This window comes from Ambystoma mexicanum, chromosome 2p (assembly GCF_040938575.1).
Source record: "Ambystoma mexicanum isolate Mex_15411 chromosome 2p, UKY_AmexF1_1, whole genome shotgun sequence".
Taxonomy (NCBI): domain Eukaryota; kingdom Metazoa; phylum Chordata; class Amphibia; order Caudata; family Ambystomatidae; genus Ambystoma; species Ambystoma mexicanum.
Genome location: NC_090923.1, coordinates 102,410,576 through 102,429,802, shown reverse-complemented (window position 1 = coordinate 102,429,802; position 19,227 = coordinate 102,410,576). Strand labels below are relative to the sequence as shown.

Below are 19,227 nucleotides of genomic sequence, written 5' to 3'. Positions count from 1 at the left end.
TACTCTGACATACAGGGTCCATCTAGCTTGGCTACTAAAATGTTTGGGGGTAGGGGCAATGGCTCCTGGATGGCTCAATAACACCTAGTGCTGTTATATGATTGACTTCAGTCTGGACCACTTGTCGTATGGCTTCTGGTAGAGAATAGGTGTAGATCCATATTGATTTCCTGAGAGGCGTCTCGATTCAGTAGATTAATCCTCTCATTCTTCCTAGAATGCCTACAAAGATATCTGCAAATTGTGTCTGGTAATCCAGCAGATCATGGGCTTGGCATGCCATCAGTTTTTCCTGAATCATCTTCAGAAAGTCAGTGTTCATGCCAGTGTTTTAATAGATCTTGGCGATCACCATCAGTTTTGACTCAACAGGGTCCTTCCATTCCTTGAGCCATTTGAGGAGATCAACTTGTGATGTCTTGATAGTTCACTTTTTGTACACACTAGATTAAATCGCTTAGGACTTCTTTGACCCGGCAATGCCCATGCCACTGCGCCAGTAGATTATTTATAACCAAAGTGGTCATGTTATTAATACCAGGTCTCCAACTTCACATTTCCTTAGCATGCCATGTGCTCATTTACCTGGTTCTGCTTGTCTTGGCTGTCTTGCAGGTGATGTGCCTTGTTTCTCAATAGACTCATTCAGAGTTCTGCCCACCTTTGCTGTTGTGCTTCCATTCTTCTTTTAGCATATCCTGGGCGTCACCCAGTTCTTTCTTATTAACCAGTAAGAATGTAGAGATCCCTAAAGAGCGTGGAGCGTCTTTTGAACAGCAAACCCACTCTGCAGAAATTATATGATATGATAGGTTATTTATAACGCGATTAATACCCAGAGGTTTCTAAGCACGGACCCGGGGATTGAACCTGTGTTGCTCCGTGTCGTCTTGTTTCCAAGGCGAGCACGTTGCCAATGAGCTATCCTCCCGAGACAGTGTGATGTATTATAATCTGTCGCGTGGCATTGTTGCATAGAGGAAAGGATCCGGGAAAGCTGCTGTCAGATTGTACAGCGACATTACCTGCATTGAATTGGCTGAGAGATCTTATGATGTCTATTCCAATATGGGAGGTGGGTACACACAATGGGCAATGGTTGCAGCGGGGCCGGTCCTACATCAACTCTGCACATCTTTTGACCATTGGGACAATGCTTGTAGAACTGCTTTACTTATTGGTAGATCCCTGGACACATTAGTCGGCTAAGCATAATGCCCTGCGTTTTGATCGCTCCCTTCTGGACAGTTGTTGGATGGGACTGAGCAAGATCCAATACCCCTTTCCTAAACGGTGATGGGACTAAGTGCTGGTAGCAAGTCTGGCCAATCCGTTTTGCATTATTTGCCTCTTTGCTCGGCTCTCCAAGTGCACCCCCAGCCAGCTCCTACCTTCTTTGGCCATGATGGGTTGCTCGGAGGAATGAAGGATCATTAAACTTGTCAAGGGCAAACTCAGGACACAGAGGAAGAGGATCTCAGTGTTCCACTTTCATATCAGGGCCTGGACCTGCAAGAGAAGATCCAAAGCCCTTATCCCCCCGCCTTATAGTCTCTTCTAGCTCCATCATATCTGGAAGAAGGGCTTGAAATATATTTTGAATATCATTTGGGCAGTGGGCCATCACGTGTGCCAAAGAAAGGTTATTGGCCTTTCAACATAAAGGCATCCATGCAGACACGCTCAAGAATTCTTCCCCAACATGCTTTACTAAGTGCCCATGCAGCAACACCAGACAAAGAAGACACATTTCATCAAGCAAGAGAGAACTTTGTGCTTTCTGTGAACTTGTTTGATAGACAATTCATCCCACACTTCGTAAACATGGCCAGGCCCCTGATCGACAGCCTCAAAGGCTTCAAATTGAAGATCACTTGCACCAGCAACCAAAGAGGATTACAATCATCTGAAATGTTTATTATGCCATCGTCCCCTCTTCATCAACTCACACACAGTCAACACATTATTTCAACGGATGACACACCAAGGTTTGGGCTAAAAGTATTACCTCCCAAGGTGTACAAAGATTGTGAACAACCTGTTCTCTGTATCAGCTGGAAGCTCTTTTCGAGAAGAAGGAACTGCGCAGTGCTAGAGCTTGAATGTCTGGCAGTGAAGTGGCCAGTTCAAGCCCTAAAGTAATACCTTACAGGGTGAAAAATCATCCTCATCAAAGACCATGGTACTCTAGGGTGGTTGGCCCGGAAAAGGATACCAACACCAGAATACTTTGATACTTACTTGCCCCACAGCCATACCAATTCATAGTGGGGCATGTACAAACAAAGTCAACTACTTTAATCGACACCTCACATCACAGAAAACCCAGGTGGGAGGCCTGAATAAAGTGGGGGGGACATGTGATGTAGTGTCCTACTTTGGTCTAAGTTGTTGGGGATGGGATGTCCAAGAGGGCCATGTGCCACCATTCACTACATGAGGCAGGGCCCCGGGGCAGAATGTGTATTATACTATGGTCTACCCTAACCCCACTGGTGAGCCTGACAGGAACTTGTCACTTTAAGAAGGTTAATGCCACTGGTAGAATTTCAGAGAAGCACAGGAGGCACCTGTGGAGAACCCATCCTAGAGGCCATAGATTCTCAAAGGCAGGATCTCATAGTGGTAACATGTGAGCTCCACACCCATGCCAACCTTTTAGCAGGCTCTATTTAACCATACACTCCTGTACAGCTACAGCAAGGTTCAGATAGGAACACTTGGGTCCTGTGGCTTCTGGCCACTTCCTACTGGTACCAAAGACTCAGAAGAGCCAAGATGGCAGGCCACCAAGAAGAAGCCTCAGTCATAGCAAGAGAGATAGAGTAGGGAGCAGAAACAGAAATGTAATCAACAGGGAAGCAAACCAGGAAGAAACATGGACCAATTTTAGCTTCGAGGTTCAGGCTCTGCACAGCAGCAACCCATTGATCTAAGACGAACCCAGGGACATGATTGAGGGAGTCTAAGAAATGCATAGAGATACCAAGTGCTGTGGGGGTTAGGAACAAGCAGAGCCTAGGAGGAGTGTGTTGAAGAAGAAGAGTTCTTCAGGGGTGGCTGGAGAGAAGGGGACAAGTAAAGGAGGAGGAGTGTTGGAGAAGAGTAGATATCTTGGAAGCAGAAAGGAGTATCAGTAGAATATCAGAAGGTGGTGGAGTAGGGAGATCGCCTAGAGGTTGGGGAGCGAGATATCCCACAGGTAGTAAAAGAAGCGTTTCAGAGGTTGGGGAGAGAGGCACCCAAATGGTTTGTGAGAGAGGCACTGCAATGGCTGGTGAGAAAGGCACCCTAAAGGTTTGGGAGAAAGATACTCCGAATTTGAGGAGAGCAGTAACCCAAAGGTTGGGGAGAGTGATACTCAGAGATTAGGGAGGGAAAGACCACAGAGGGTGGGAAGAGAACGACCCTGGAGATTGAGAAGGAGAGAAAAGCTGCATAGGTTAAAGGAGATGTCCAGGGGAGAAAGATGGACAGATCTCCCCAAATACTACCAATATGCCCAACGTCTGTTGGACCAATGGGATCGGGAGTAGGTTAAAGCATTTGGAGGAAAATCATAAGAGGCGACAGGAGTTGAGCACAAGGAAGGAGATAGTAGAGTGAGGAAAGAAGAGCTAGCCCAGGTTGGGAGACTAGCAGAGCACCTCGAAGAGTATAGCCAGAAGAATAGGGAGCGGCCAGAGAGCCCCAGAATAAGAGCCAGTCCCTTTAACACCCGAGTCTGCCTACTAAAAACAGGGCAGAAACAAGCAAGACTGCCGAATGAGATTATAGCACTCCAATCAGTGGCCGCCTGAACTGGAGTGTAACCAGGAGCGGCATGTGCACCCCTCATCTGGAACGCAATAAGGGAGGAGACAACACTAATAGGACTGATGAAAAATATTGAAAAAAACACCTCTGCCAGTGAAGGGACCACACATGTCCCATGGTTTTCCAGTCTGGGCATCGTGGACATTCAGACTGATCAGTTCTAAAGAGAGTGACTCATTACCTGCTTGTTTGAACTTAAGGAGAAGCCATCCAAGCATTTGTTGAGCTGGTTTTTAAGCAGGGGAGAATGCACCCTTTTATGTATATGTGTCAAGCCTTTCCATTGGTTAATTATAAATAATGCCCCTATTCAACCTCATCTAATTCTTTCCGCCTCCTTGATCTCCACTTGACTTTGTGATATTGTGCTGTGTCCTATAGCTTATAGTGTAATGAAACAGATGCCCTACCTTAGCTTACACTAGGGATGACATGGTCTTCCCTTAAATACCAGTTGATGATTTTATGCAGGGTTTTTATAAGAAAGAACTGTAACTTTTGGAATGTGTGTGTTGCGGTCACATTTTACAGATGTTCATGTAGCATAGCTAAGTTTCCAATTCTGCACTATAATGATATGTTACTACTGTGGTCTGGGTTCAATACCAATATAAGAAAGGTCAGTCAAGTACTGCTGATAGAGGGCTGCTTTACAACATGCCAATTCTTGCCCTAGGAAAGAGTGCAGCAGTACCAAAGAAAGAGGGATGGAAATGTGGGAGCCAAAGATTCTTAACAACAAGAAATACTTTGGGTGGGATCCCATTGCTCTGTTTTACGGCATCCTAGGCTTTCTGCTTTTCTAAGTAAATCACCTGAGTGGGAGAGTGAATGGTGCAACGTGGACCTTTGGATCAGTGTTCATGGGGTCTTCCTGAATTGGCCAACAAGGTGGAAACATGTCTATAGTTGCTTGGGTTCCCATGCAGAGGGGCAAGGCCTAGGCGCTTTGACCAAACTGTTTCCCACGTGGTCGAAGATTGTTGGTTCCCTTAAGTAATGGCACATATTTTTTTTTTTTTTTTTTTTAACATTAGTTTATTACAACAGAAAGAAAAACTTTTTGTTACATTTGCGCCACATCTCCTCAAGACTTTTACTGACTAAAATCACTAATTATGTATCAAGTGTTTAATTGTAGTGCATCCATAAAGTTTATTATTGCGCAGGTTAACTGAGTTTTTAGACCTGCGATCAGGTAACACCACCAGGAATCCATGTTTCCTGACGAGGGGGCAAAACGATCCAAATGCAGACTACGCTGCGCTGTAATGGCACCACAGTCCAATATTAGATGTCTCACCGATTCTTGGCCAAATTTACAGAATCTACATTTTGCTGTCTGCACCAGTGGGTCATTTCTCAGGAGCTGTAACTCCCTAGTCTTGTATAAGTTAAGTCTCATCCGCAGGAACATGTTACGATGATATTGTGATGGGAATTTCTCCAAGTATCTTGGAATTGCATCCAGTTTATTTAGCGCAGATCCAAGGTCTAAGGAAGTTATCATTTTGTTCCGGCGTTCTTCATTTCTTAGCCAATTATAATGACGAATTTTTTTCTTCGCAATTTGGGGGCGAAGTAATACAGTTTCTACAGAAACTCCAGCATCTTCTAATACAAGAAGTAGTTTTTTCTCCCACTCCTTTATTAACAGTGCAGATGAATGGTCAGAAACAGTGTGTAGAATTTCATAAGGTTTTACTACCGTCTCCATCCGCATTTTCCTAAACATGGAGATTGATTTCCACAGAACAGTTCCATATAAGGCCTCAATACATAGCTCATATCGTATTGCCACAATTGATGAGTTATTTGGTAGTCTTAGCACTTTACGCCAGAAACTGCCTTCGAGCTTGTCCCATAGGTCTTTTAGAAGATTCCAACATGTTTCACTTCCAAAAGTTATTGCGGGAACTACTTTTTGCAGGTAAAATGATAAAACCGGTTTTAGAGTAAATTTGCCGTAAACTGCATGCAATTTTGCTCCTTGTAGTGCAAACATTTTCATTCGGGTCACCAAGTCTTGGCTCCACTCCCATTCTCGAATTGAGTTATTAAACAGAACACCTAAGTATCTTATGTTGTCGGTTGTCGCAAGAGGTTCATTGTTTATCTTCCATTGGAAGTTACCTGGCTTCTTTGATTTACTTTGACCCACCTCGATGATTTTTGATTTTTTGATATTGATTTGTAGGTCGTTTTGTATGCAATACAGCTGAAATTTATTTAGCAACCGCTGCAGTCCAATAGGAGTAGAGTCCATAAACACAATATCGTCGGCATAAACAGCCCAACTCAGTTCATGACCATTCACCAACGGAGGAAAAACTCTTAGTTCACTCAAAGTTGAAGATAGATCAGAGATGAAGAGCTTAAACAGCTGGGCTGCCAAAGGGCAACCCTGTTTAACTCCTCGTTTTGTCAGTATCTCATCAGATAAGTCGCCTTGTTCGTTTAGCCGGACTCTAATTGATGTATTTGAATGTAACGCAATCAGCGGGGCCAGCAGCTCATTTGGACATTTCCAAGCACAAAGTTTTTTCCACACCAGGTTGCGATTTATACTGTCGAAAGCCTGGCTCAGATCTATAAAGGCGATATATAGTTTCCTCTTACGCCTTAGTGCGTCTAGTTTCAGGCAATTCAGGAGCATCAAGTTAAGCTCAACTCCCACCCCTCTTGTGAATCCGGTTTGACGTCCATCGACAGCTGCTACATCTTCGGCCCAGAGAGCAAGACGTTTCTGAAGAAAGGACCCAAATACTTTTCCGATTGTATCCAAGAGGGCAATTGGGCGATAGTTGTTAGGATCGTCTCGATTGCCTCTTTTGAATATTGGAACAACCACCGCCTTGGACCAAGAATCTGGCAGCACTCTTTCCAGAGCAATTCTTTCGAATAGGATACTCATCAGATTTGCCCATATAGAGCTGTGGTTTTTTAGCATCATGTTTGAGATACCATCAGGGCCGACTGCTCTGGAAGAGTTTAACTTCTGAATTGCTTGTTTAATATCTTCCTCTAAATCTGCCACATTCCATCTTACATCAGGGAGTTCTGGTAGGGAGATCTTGATACAGTTGCAATCATCAAATATTGTAGTAAAATGCGCCACCCAGCTTGCTCCACTTACACCGTTTGACATTGCATAGGTATGTTTAATCCCACCGGTGTTTATTATTTCCCAAATGTGTCGACTATCTTTTTGCAAAATAAGTTTCAACATCTGTTCCGCTTGAGCTTGGACTCGACTCAGATTGTAAGATTTCATCCAGTTTCGGTAACGCTGTTTTCTTTTTTTAATTAGTATGTTATTACAAGAATTTGGATCCCTTCTTAAGATCCTGATGTCGTTTCGAAGATTTTGCTTCTCTCGTTTTATAATTGGGTCAAAAATATGTTTTGGTTCGACTTCATGCCCTTTTCGTTTGTTGGGCCTTGTTTTGTATTGATGTAATAACAATGTATAATTTATCTTTGCCGATATGTCGGTCGCGTTAGTGAAACGGGATTTTATCTTAGCCAGCTTTGGTACATTCAGACGTAGCCTGTTGGCTCCATTGTTTACGGTAATTCTCTCCGGGTATTTTATCGAGGTTGTTTGTTGAACTTTCAACCATTTCAGCATTAGTGCGTCATGGTCGCTTTTTTCTGTCTCGGTAACTTTGAGAGTGATTATTTGGTCCAGAAAATTCCTAGATACCCAGATAAAATCAAGCGTCTTCATGGAGTCTCCTCTCTTCCAGGTAAATCCTGGGGGGATGTCGCCACGAGTGCATCCATTCAGCATAGAGCAATCTCTAAGGGCCAGTTCATTTGCCCATCTTTCACCCCGATCCATCACATGTTCGATGCTCCTTGATGTGGTTGTTATGTTTTTTGTCAGTGGTTTATTTACCCAAGAATAGTTGAAATCCCCACATATTATAATTGCAGGATCAATATATAAGAGCAGACATTCGTCGATTGCAGACATAACCTCAGAAATGAATCTAGCTTGTGATATCATTGCTGGGTTCCAATAGATATTCACTACCAGAATCACCTTGCCTTTGGAATTTAAGGGCCTGGAGTTTTGAATTGTCGTAACTTGTGCGAACATGTTTGGATTTTTAGTTGACAGAATCTTCCAGTCTTCACTGTTATTTATCATGGTGATCAACCCAGAGAAAGGGCGGCCAAACAAGTTCTTTCCTGCCGGATTAAGAAACACAGTATATCCATCGCACAATGGGCATTCACGTAGCCATGTTTCTTGTAAGCATATAATTGAGGTTTTATGTGCTAATTGCCATTGACCTTCAAAAAGGTGAGAAAAGCCTCGTGTATTCCATGACATTAATTGGTTATTAATGTCAGAATCCTCCACGCTAAGCTACTGTCTAATTTGATTTGCGTGACTTTGGCACGGTGATCGCTGTATCCTCATGTGGTCCCAAAGTTCTTTCCTTCTTTTTTCATTCTGTGTTAATTCCATAATAGAATGTGGGGATCTTGCTTCATCCTGAGCATCATCACATATAATTTCGAAGCCGAAAAATAGTAAGTCGGCAGCAGCATCCTTTACGGCTTCCTTTAACGTGCTTGAATTAAGATGCAGATTTACCCAGTCCAGATGGTCTTCAGAAATATACTCAACGACCGCTATGTCGTCTGATTTAATAGCTCGGAGAGTAGGTATGCAGTGTAGAAGTGTTAATATGTTCCGACGATTCAGATTTACTTCTTTTTGTTCTGACAGGACATTTTTAATTTGTATTTTCCAGATACCTCTCACAGATGGAGCATTCAACTCAGTGTTTTTCCAATTAGACTTTCTGCCAAGTTTTTCAGTTTGTGCTCTTGTTAATTTCGGATTTAATTTAGCGCACATGTCATTTTGTTGGTCATGAGCAGCTGTCAATTTACTACTCTGCTCTTTTGTTTCCATGCCTATTGGCAAAGGCAGAAGCACCTTTTTGTTGTTTTTGTTTGCTTGCCCACTTACTTGTGGTGGAGTGACCATTCGAAGGCTTGGTCTATACTGAATCTCTCTTGCCTTACACGAGTCACCCGGCAATTCTTCCACCATAGTGGCAGCCACTTCATTCTCTTCGTCATCGTCAATTGAATAGGTTGAAAGGTCACATAAGTCAATAGATGACTCAGATATTTCGTCATCATTACATACTGAACTGTCTCTTGTTCTTTTCAAGCACCGTTTAGGCACTCTCGTCGATTCAATTTCTTTTATAGCATTAACAGGCTCCTTTACGTTGAAACATAGACGGGCGTGGTGGTGTTGATAAATTCCGTATGAATTTTTTGTTGCCCGTTTTTCGCGCACGTTTGGCCACTTGCCTCTGGATGGATTGCGTCTGTAGATTTTTTTCCCCTCTCTTTTTCTCCATGGATTGGTTTTTGCTCACTTTCTCTGCTGTTGTAGCTTTATTGAAGATCCCAAATGATAGTATTTCAGATAAGTTTCCTGGGACTGCTCTTTCCATGTCAGTCTCTGATGACCGTTCTCCTTGTACTAGCTCCGGCTCTGCCGGTGCTATGATCACGGCATCCTTATTAGTGTTGACAGGTGCCTTTTGCTGGGACAGTGGGTTGAGCTGAGCACGCAACGTTTGCTTTTTGCTTGCATCATTTAATTTCAAGCCCTTGTCACTTTCGTCTGTGACATTATTCTCAATATTCGTTTGCACCTTAGCTGGACATGCATAGCCCATTTTACAGCTATCCAGTCCTAAGGGCTTGAGACAAGGGTTTAGAGTCGCGCCGGGCTTACCATTTGATGAGTCAGTCAATAAAGATAGTCTAGGTAAGTCGTCGATTCCTGCGCTTCCTGTCCGACTATTAGTTGGATTATTATGACGCATCCATTTTGTGCACTCAATTACTGCATCGATCAAGCCCGCTTTATCGCCATTTGCCTGGCGAGCAAGTTCGCATAGTCTGCTTTGCCATTTTAAAGATGTTTCAGCTTCATAATCCATTCTGTGTGTTATTGCTTGCGAAAATGTTTCTAATGATGAAATCTTGGCATTTACAGCAGCCAAAAGCGTCAATTGATCATTCACAGCATCATGGAGGGATTCATACAATTTCATGAATGGTAATAAGGCTATTGATGTTGCAGCTAACATATTATTGTGAATTTGTATTCCAGCCGCTGTGGATAGCGAGCTTTTAGAGGGGGGATCTGAGCTTTCTTGTTCAGAAACATCTTGGTTCTCTACAGGCGGGACTCTCATTTCCTTGCTCCGACCAGACAACTTGGAATCACTCATGATAGCTCTGGCCTCCACATCCTTTGAGCCTACTGCTTCGATGTTTACATCTGATTTTAGAAGTGTCAAGTTGTCTATAGCTGACATAGACCCCTCAGACCTGCATGATGTGTTCCAAGATGAATTCCGTACTAATTCATTATCTGCTGGTTCTTTTCTAGATGAGTGTGCCGATTGATTATGTCGAAAACTGTCATTCAAGCGCTCGTAGGTTGCTAAAAAGTCGGCTTTTAGCCTTGTGGCCAGCCTGGCTTCGCGTCCTGATAGTTCAGTCGATGGTACTGGTGTAAGTATCTTTCCTCTAGAGGGGTCTTGTAAATTTTGTCTCTGAGGTGTCTGTGTTTTATTTGTGCTCACAGCCTCAGGGCAGGTCCTTTGTCTAGGGTATTTCTCCGCCGCTGTGGTAATTCCAGATGACATTGCATTCGGCAATTCAGTTATCATAGGATCAAAACTGGCCCCCCCACCTGAGCTTATTTCATTTGCTGGAATAGAACCAACTACCTTCATAGTACTGGACGGTGTTGCTGGCGTAGGTAAGTTTTTTGTGCTAAGTGGAAATATTGGAAAGAAGGGTGCAGACTGCATTCCTGCTCTTCTATGGTCTGCCAATGGGGTAGGCTGTGAGACTTCAGACTGAAATAGGACATTTGGAATGTTAATACCCAATAAGTCGAGATCAGTTGGTTCAAAGGGAGAGATTTGTGGGGTTTCATAAGCGTCAATATAGACCGAGGGCGAAAAGGGTTTTTCCGGTTCAACACTACTGCACTTAAAATTGTCTGTCTGCATATTTTGACAAAGTGCTATGGCATCATTTTTACCATTTCTCGCGCAAGCAGTCTCTGTCTGTTGAAGACCCACAACTGTTTGTGACAGATATGCTAAGGAAGGCACTATGCCTTTCGACGGTCGACTGATTTCCGATCTGTCTACCATTATAATAGACCCAGTTGCTACATTTTGTACAGACAAATCCACCAGGCTTACCTCCTTGTTTTGCCTCAACGGTGGCTTCCTTCGATGTAGCAGTGATTTCTGTCGGGTCTGCGGTCCCTCTTTCGATGTTGTGGGCATCATTTGTGCTATGATATATTTGCAACTCAGCCGTTACCAGGATGTAATCCAATAAATGAAACTTGTAGGAAGCGTATATGTTCAAGCGTGTGATTCTAGCTCCAGATGCTACAGCGCCAAACAGCCGCACAACAGCCAACGCCCTCCACCCCTGCCGGGCTCAACGCCGTGAGGGTGAACGCGGCTGCGTTATGAGGACACTTCCGATCACGTGATGGATCACGTGGGCTCCAGCAGGCTCCGCCCCCTCCAGGGAACGAAGCAACGACCAGCAAGAGTCGTCGCTGACTCGCAGTGCTGTGGGTCGCTCTGTACTTCCAAAAGGTCTGGTGAGTAAAACCAAATATCTCCTTCAAGTAAAAACGCACCGCTCGACTGAACGCGGCTGCGTTATGAGGACACTTCCGATCACGTGATGGATCACGTGGGCTCCAGCAGGCTCCGCCCCCTCCAGGGAACGAAGCAACGACCAGCAAGAGTCGTCGCTGACTCGCAGTGCTGTGGGTCGCTCTGTACTTCCAAAAGGTCTGGTGAGTAAAACCAAATGTCTCCTTCAAGTAAAAACGCCATATAGGCTCGATAATAATGGTGTGGTACGATGATTATTGTGAAATGCCAATCGTTAAGAAGAGTTAGTTCAAAAATGTCCATCAATCATTTTTTGCTTTTCAGAATGAGCACAGGAGTTACTGATTGGGGTGTGGGAAAAAGAGGGAGAAGGAGGGCAAGAGAGGATGGGGTGACAGCACTGGGAAATTCATGTACTAATATAACTATTGACATTGCAGTGAATGAATATTTTTATTAATGATAATAAAATGCCAGGCTATACCTACCATATAATTTACCAATTTCTATCAAATGGAAAATGTTTTGAATTTAACCTATGACCAGAAAAGTGATGGGTAGAAGGTTTTGAATAAATCTGAACCACTGGCATTGCTCTGGGCAACCTTCCACAACCCTGTTTTTTAGCCTAGCTGCACCATTGCAAAAGGGGCCCAGCCATATGCAAATCAGTCAGGTACTGCCACCAATGGGAGCAGACCAGCTCGAACTGCTAGGCTAGGTCCCCTCTGCACAGAAACTCAAACAACCCCAGAAATTCTTCGGCCTTGTTGGGCCTCCTCAGTGAGGTGCAGCTTGGTTCCCTATGGTGCAGCGAGCAAGGGACCCACGTCTGGACATACCCTCTCTCACATAGTGAGACAAACTGTGACCACGAAAGTGATGGGTGTAAGGTTTTGAATAAATCTGAACCACTGGCACTAATCTTGGCTTTTGTAGTTTGTGAAGGTTTATGGCCTGGTGACTCTGCTGTGAGGGTTTCTGAGGGATGTGCGGTGAGACAGTTTACTCCCTCACTGTGCACTGGGAGGTGTGCAGCTACAAGCAGGAGCTGTGCAGCGGAAGACGGGTTCACACTTATGACAACCGCAATGACATCACTAGAAAATAGAGTACACTGATGACAGCCATGGTCTGTTTCTATGTGACCTATGGGCTTGGCTTTCGGCAAGGCACACTGGTCATTTTACCCTCATAAAGCGTCTGGAGTTATAATGCACTAAACATACACTGATACAATGTATTCGTCATATGTTTTGAAATAGACAAAGAGAGAGGTTTGCTTTGATGGGTAGCTTCCCATGGTCTATGTTTTAGTAATATCATTAGTAGTGTCATCTGTGATGTTATCAGTGTCCTCTAGTTTCCAGGGATGTCCTTGATGATGTAATAAGTGATGTCATCTGTAATTTTATTGGTGATGACATCAGTGTGCTCATGGGATGCACAGAAGTGTTTTGGAGGGCCACATTTTAAGTCCACAAGAAGTCAGGCAGGTAAGTGCTATATCACTGTATTAAAGTTACACGTATTATGAGGTCCTCCTGCAGTAGAGATCCTGGCAACTGCCTGAATTCCATGGGTTCCGTCCTTTATCTCCTTAGATAGAACTCTGGGCCAGGATGCCATCACCCAGGCAACCCCAATAACATTCCAGGCTGCCTGCATACACATCTTACCATGACATGGAGCATGCAGCCAGTTCAAAGGATGCTGTACTTAAAGGATGCTGCACTTAAAGGATGCTGCACTTAAAGGATGCTGCACTTAAAGGATGCTGCACTTAAAGGATGCTGCACTTAACTATATACAGACGTTGAAGCCTATGTACAATTTAGACTAAAGTTAAAACACACCTCCCTTCTTTAATAAAATGTCGCTGTGTAACAGCAAAGGTTCTGCACCACTGTCCTCACCATCTGACACCAGCTAGAGCAATACATGTTTTCTTCTGATATCATCACAGATGTCATTCATCTACGCACCGTCACTCCTACCATCCCACCTCCCTTTGAGAGATCCGTGGCCCACTGGCGATGGCACACGCCCACTTTCCGATAACGAGGAACCGGGACCAGAATGCATGCGATATACATTTTTTCAAAATATTTTTTGTCACCAGTTATGCTCACGAGAGCGCAAAATGACACTGGAGCTCGAACCACAAGAGACCTATGAATGTGCCCTTTACACTCGTGGGAGATGAAAATGCAGCAAAAATGACAAACTTCGCACAAACCATCAATGTGGCCTAGGGTACACATGTACTCTCCCCACATCCACACTGACAGGCAGAGTGCTCCAACCCCCCTTCTAATATATTTTCAAGCGGTCTTTTTCCTGTGACAGCCAATCACCTTCTCTTGAGATCATCACCACTCTCGTGAAAATAAAAATAAAACATAAATCCATCCCCAGCCCAATGCACATTTTGTGGTGGTGTTGCTAGTCTAGTCCAACGTTACCATCCGCGCTTCTCCTTACATTTTTCAGAACCCTTATACTGACAGTGTCCAGGGAGCCATTGGCGGTGGGGTCCAGTGCCGGGGAGGGGAAGGATGGCTGCTGCAGACCCACGGCATTTATAGTGGCCACTTCCGGTACATCCGGGCGGGTGTTGCTCTGATCCTCTATGTCCGCTGCTGCTCCCCTGGACAATGCCACGTACTTCCTGATGCTCTCCTACAAAATAAGAACACTTAGTAAGGTTTTTTTCTGAAAAATGTTCTTTACTTGTTTTAAATTATATGAATTGTAGTGTACACCATCACTGATGTTGTGCTGTTGTATTCTCTCCATATCATAGACGGAGCTGCGTGATTTTACTGAACCCAAAGGTTCGACTCCCAAAAGTTCGATTTTTTTTGTAATAAAAATGTTCTGCAAATATATATGTGGGGGGAGACCCTCCACAACCCCCTGCACCTTACCCCTATACATTTTGTATACACTCTACCCCCACATATATATATATGCGGAAAATAGGGGGTCAGACATTTGGGAGTCGAACTTTTGGTATTCGGTCCTTTTGTACAATACCATCATAGACAGGTGTTGACTCCTCACTCTACCCTGCATAGCCTCTCCACACTACATGATAATTAAATACTTAATTACACATATATACAGTGACCACACTTAGATCCTGCAGGAGGAGCGCTGACACCTGCATGATAAGTCTCCTTGACAATATTCCAGCCCTCCAGCATGTGCCAGCCATGCTGTGCTGCCAGTCATACTCATACAGGTGGCTAAGCAGACCACCTAGACTTCTTCACACACCCTAGGCATGTTAAAGGCTAGCTCAAAACAAGCCATCCATGGACGACACAACATCTGACTTGTAGCATCTGATCCCACAACATACACATTGACCAATGTTTTTGAAAAGCAGTAACTCTGAAGGCCTGCTCTAGCAGGGGATCCATTATTGTTAGTAGTAGAAGTAGTCATTTTTATAGCACCTTTTCCAATTATTATGGTCTCAATGCGCTTGTGGTGGGAACGCCCTCGCGGGACCAAAGTCCAGGTATGGGAAAATGATTGAAAAGGCCTAGAATATGTGTGTGCATTTGTCCAATATTAGGGATTAGAAGGGCTGGCTGGCTCCAGAATGCAACCCAAGAGGTCAGGCATGTGTGTGGGTGCTGAGGGAGGTCGCAAGTGTGTGCGAGTGCAAGAGGCGTGTTATGTATCCAGCTAGACCGAATTTGACATATGTTGTCGATATATCCTAATGGCTGATGTGCTGAGGCAAGTCTGCTGTATATAGGTTTAGAAAAGTTAAGTGTCCAGTAGACTGGACCAGTGATCCCCCCAGAAGGGCATGGCCGTTCTGGAGAACAAGAGCGCAGTGGCAAAGACGAGCTGTGGGGAGCATCCAGTAGATGGTGGCACACTAGCAAAGCAGCAGGTAGTGCATTCCCTATCGGGGGACCGAATATGGCTACATCTATCAACAAGGACGACCGAAGGGCAAGTAACCGCGGCACTGCCTTGACTCCTGCGAGGAGGCCATAAATCAACTGTACACCAGAGCAGCCACGTTATTTGAGCTGGTAGCAAAGTGTGTGGTGTCCCGATCCCTGAGGCAACATTGCAGATGAGAGGGTGTTTGACGTTGTGAAGGGTGCTGAGAGACTCTTGAGACAGTGATCCTTACTCGTCTGTTCACCATGCCCAGATACTGGCCTGGATCAGGGGCACTGTAAGAGGCCGTGAGCAGAGTGCACCACTAATTGTGTTGGCTACACGGAGGGACGAAGGGGCTGGACTAAAACTGTCGCTCTGAGCCGCAACTTAAGTGCACAGAAAAAACTTAAAAGCATGGACGCCTTTGCACGGGCAACGCTGCAGCCTTCTGATAAACATGGAGATGTTCAACAAGGCAAAGGCTGATGGCGGAGCCTTCAGAGCTACAGAAAATACTGGCTGGGGCGAGCAGGGTTAACTCCAAGCTAGACGATATAATAGCCGTCTGTTAAAGTTAAGGATGATGAGTAGACAGGCACATGTATGTTACGATAATATGTATTTATTCAGGATACATCTTAGATCTTGTGCGAGGGCACCGGCACCTCATCCGGCAAACTACTGGTCTCCAACCGCAACTCTCCGAACACCAGCATGTCACACACGCACCACATTCCAGGAGTCTAACAACCCAATACAACACTACAACACTTCTCCCCCCGTAAAAAGCCAACAAACCCAACACACACTTAACAACACTTGACGGCCAACAAACCCAGTGCAACACTTACCACTTTCACCCCCCCGTAACCTAACAAGAAGAATACCAACCAACCTCACCACGGAGAACACCAACCAAACTCCATACCTGACACATAACACGTGGCCACCATGTAAAATGAGCGAGTACGTCCGCAATTACCGGCTAAAAACCAGTACCTCTAAACAACTACAAATCTACCCTAGTACAGCGTAGTCCTACCAAAATGAACTTCCACGCTGACCACAAATCGGCAATCCACCTATACAGGCACACATGAACCAGTACAACCAACATCCAACCACCAAACTACCAACTTCCAACCACCAAACTACCACAGACACCTTCCTCCCAAAAAGGAACAAACACCACAACCCAACAAGGAACAACATAACGGGACCCAAAACCCTTGAGGCTAGAAAACAACAAAACGAACATCCACCGGTCCTGAGCTGCCCCTCAGAACTAGGACTGACACACCTAACTTCCCCTCAAAATAACAACTAAAACTAACTTACCGAAACCCTCAGTTGACAAACTTCCTTCTGCCCCGAGCTGCCCCCTCGAGGCCTCGAGCCTGCCACACTCAAGCACGAACCAGCTCCAAACCCAGAGCAACAACAAGCCCAATCACCACAATGGTCCCCAACGTACCGCAAACTCCCAGCAGAAAACACAACTGGGCCAAACTAAACACCACAAAAGAGACAACCAACACTGTCTACCACCCAGATATTAACCCCAACTTGATGAAACACGACAAATTCCTCAAACACCACCAACAGACTCTAACACGACACCAAGTCAAAGCCTCCAACACTAACGTGACCCCAAGTCACAGCCCCTAACACTAACGTGACCCCAAGTCAGAGCCTCTAACTGTAACGTGACCCCAAGTCACAGCCTCTACCACCACTGCCAATAAGCGTAAGTTGACCCCTACAGAATGAGTTACCAACATTGCACCCATAATAGGACGCCCACACAATAAATGTATCTACCTCCACAAATCCAAAGTCACGCAACAGGAGCTGGCCGGTGCCACGCCACAAGGAGCACGGTCCAATCATACCTCAGCCCCATGAGCCCTTACACATACTAGGCCACACGCACAAACCCTGTGCATGATTCACAGCTCAACATTGAAACCACCTGGCTTTCAATGCACGCCCCGTTGTCAGTATGCAACACCACTCAACATGCATACAACCACCGAAACACACACGCATGCAACCAACAACCCATAATGACATAAATAGTTGCATTACATTGTCCCAAAATTCCTGAAACCAGGAAACGCTGAAACCAGGGCAGGAATGACTCCACTCCCCCAACACCCTGCAGGGAGTGTAGAGACGCACACCAACTTGAGGATTTCCCAAACCACCCTCATGTTCCTCCCACCTGCAAGGGAAAATAACATAACACTACACATTACAAAAGCTCAAAAAATGGCTTCTCCCCCCCAAAACACAGAAGCGAGTTCGAGAGTCACGGCAACTTAAGGAAAACACCCCACCCTCTAGTTCGTCCCACGTGCAAGGGAAAAATAATGTACACTACAACATGAAAATCTACAACATCATGGATACTAGATTCCAAACCATTTCAAAGACAGAAATTACCTAATGAGAAGGGCCACAACATGAACACTCATACTCACTCACACACCGCACAGGTCTGACGCTAACAACACCTTACGAAGAGGCCACCACATAGAACACCAACACACAACACATACTGGCCTCCCGACGTCTCGAAAGTTAGGCCTCAGCCAATGCGAGGTCGTTCATCCTTATGTAAAAGTCCCATAACTCTGGATCAAACTCCTTCAGGTTCTGCAGTAAAGCACCACAACTGTCGCAGTAAAGCTTGCAAAAACCAACTTCCATCCCACAACCGGCACACGTCCGCAAACATGACTTCTTCCCATAACACAGTGAAGGGTACTCCATTCCGCTGTGGACGCCTCTCAGCTTTCTTTTAGGTGCAAATCCACTTCCTTCACCCCCAATGGGAACTCCATCTGTGCCCTCCTGCACCTGCACACCACATGACGTTATCTCACTGACGCGATCTGAAAAAAACCTCCATAGTTGGTGCGCCATGTTCCAGGTCGACGCTCGCCACGCTGAGTTCCAGCAGACCAGCCCGGAACCTCCCTTGCAGAGTTGGCGACATCATCATTATAGTCGCTGACTCCGCAGGGACAACACGCTTGTCGCACAAACCACTGCCAGAGTGTCCCAACTTCAGTTGTGCATCACCCATAGCTGTTGGTGCACCGGGTAGACCCTCCGGTAACCCCAAGTTCATGTCGATAGCACCTGGCACACGGAAATACTCGCTGCTGGCTTCCAAACACCAGAACCGGCAGTTGCCCAGACCTCTATTTCACACTTGCAAACAGGTTTCAGGTCTCCACTACAGTCCTCCTTTATGTTCACTCAACGGGCATGCCCAGGCACCACTTATACTCATTCCTGAGCATACGCACCTCCAGGCAGGACGTTTTCCCCGAACACAGGTCCGCCCAAATCTCTACAGGGCAGAACTGGATACTGACAAGCCAGTCAGTGCGGACACGATCCTGACACTTGCATCACTGGCCCCCAGGCCAGTAACCGGACCCAGCTACAGTGCTATACTGTCGAGACACCCACTCGCGGACGCCGTCTTCCTAGGCGTTCAACTCCACCGGACGGGGTGATGGCATGGAGGGCGGTGCCCTCACCGATTCTACCCCCTACGCAGCAGTTGCTCCAACATCCGGGTCGCCAGTGTTAAAGTTAATGATGATGCGTAGACAGGCACAGGTACGTTACAATCATATGTATTTATTCGGGATACAGCTTAGGTCTTGTGTGAGGGCACCGGCACCCTGTCTGGAAAAAAAATTGTCTCCAACCACCACTCTCCGAACACCAGCACGTTACACATGCACCACATTCCAGGATTCTAACAACCCAATACAAC

The 19,227-nt window shown here is 45.4% G+C and overlaps 1 protein-coding gene across 3 annotated transcripts in view; it reads right to left on the bottom strand.

Moving 5' to 3' along the window:
* LOC138566252 (solute carrier family 26 member 6-like) overlaps window positions 1–19,227 on the bottom strand; it is a 1,150,832-nt gene that overhangs the window by 148,142 nt on the left and 983,463 nt on the right. For all 3 annotated transcript variants that reach the window (XM_069643338.1, XM_069643340.1, XM_069643339.1), the window contains exon 17: window positions 14,004–14,201. In XM_069643338.1, coding sequence (XP_069499439.1) covers window positions 14,004–14,201 — 198 coding nt within the window. The remainder of the gene's footprint in view (window positions 1–14,003; window positions 14,202–19,227) is intronic.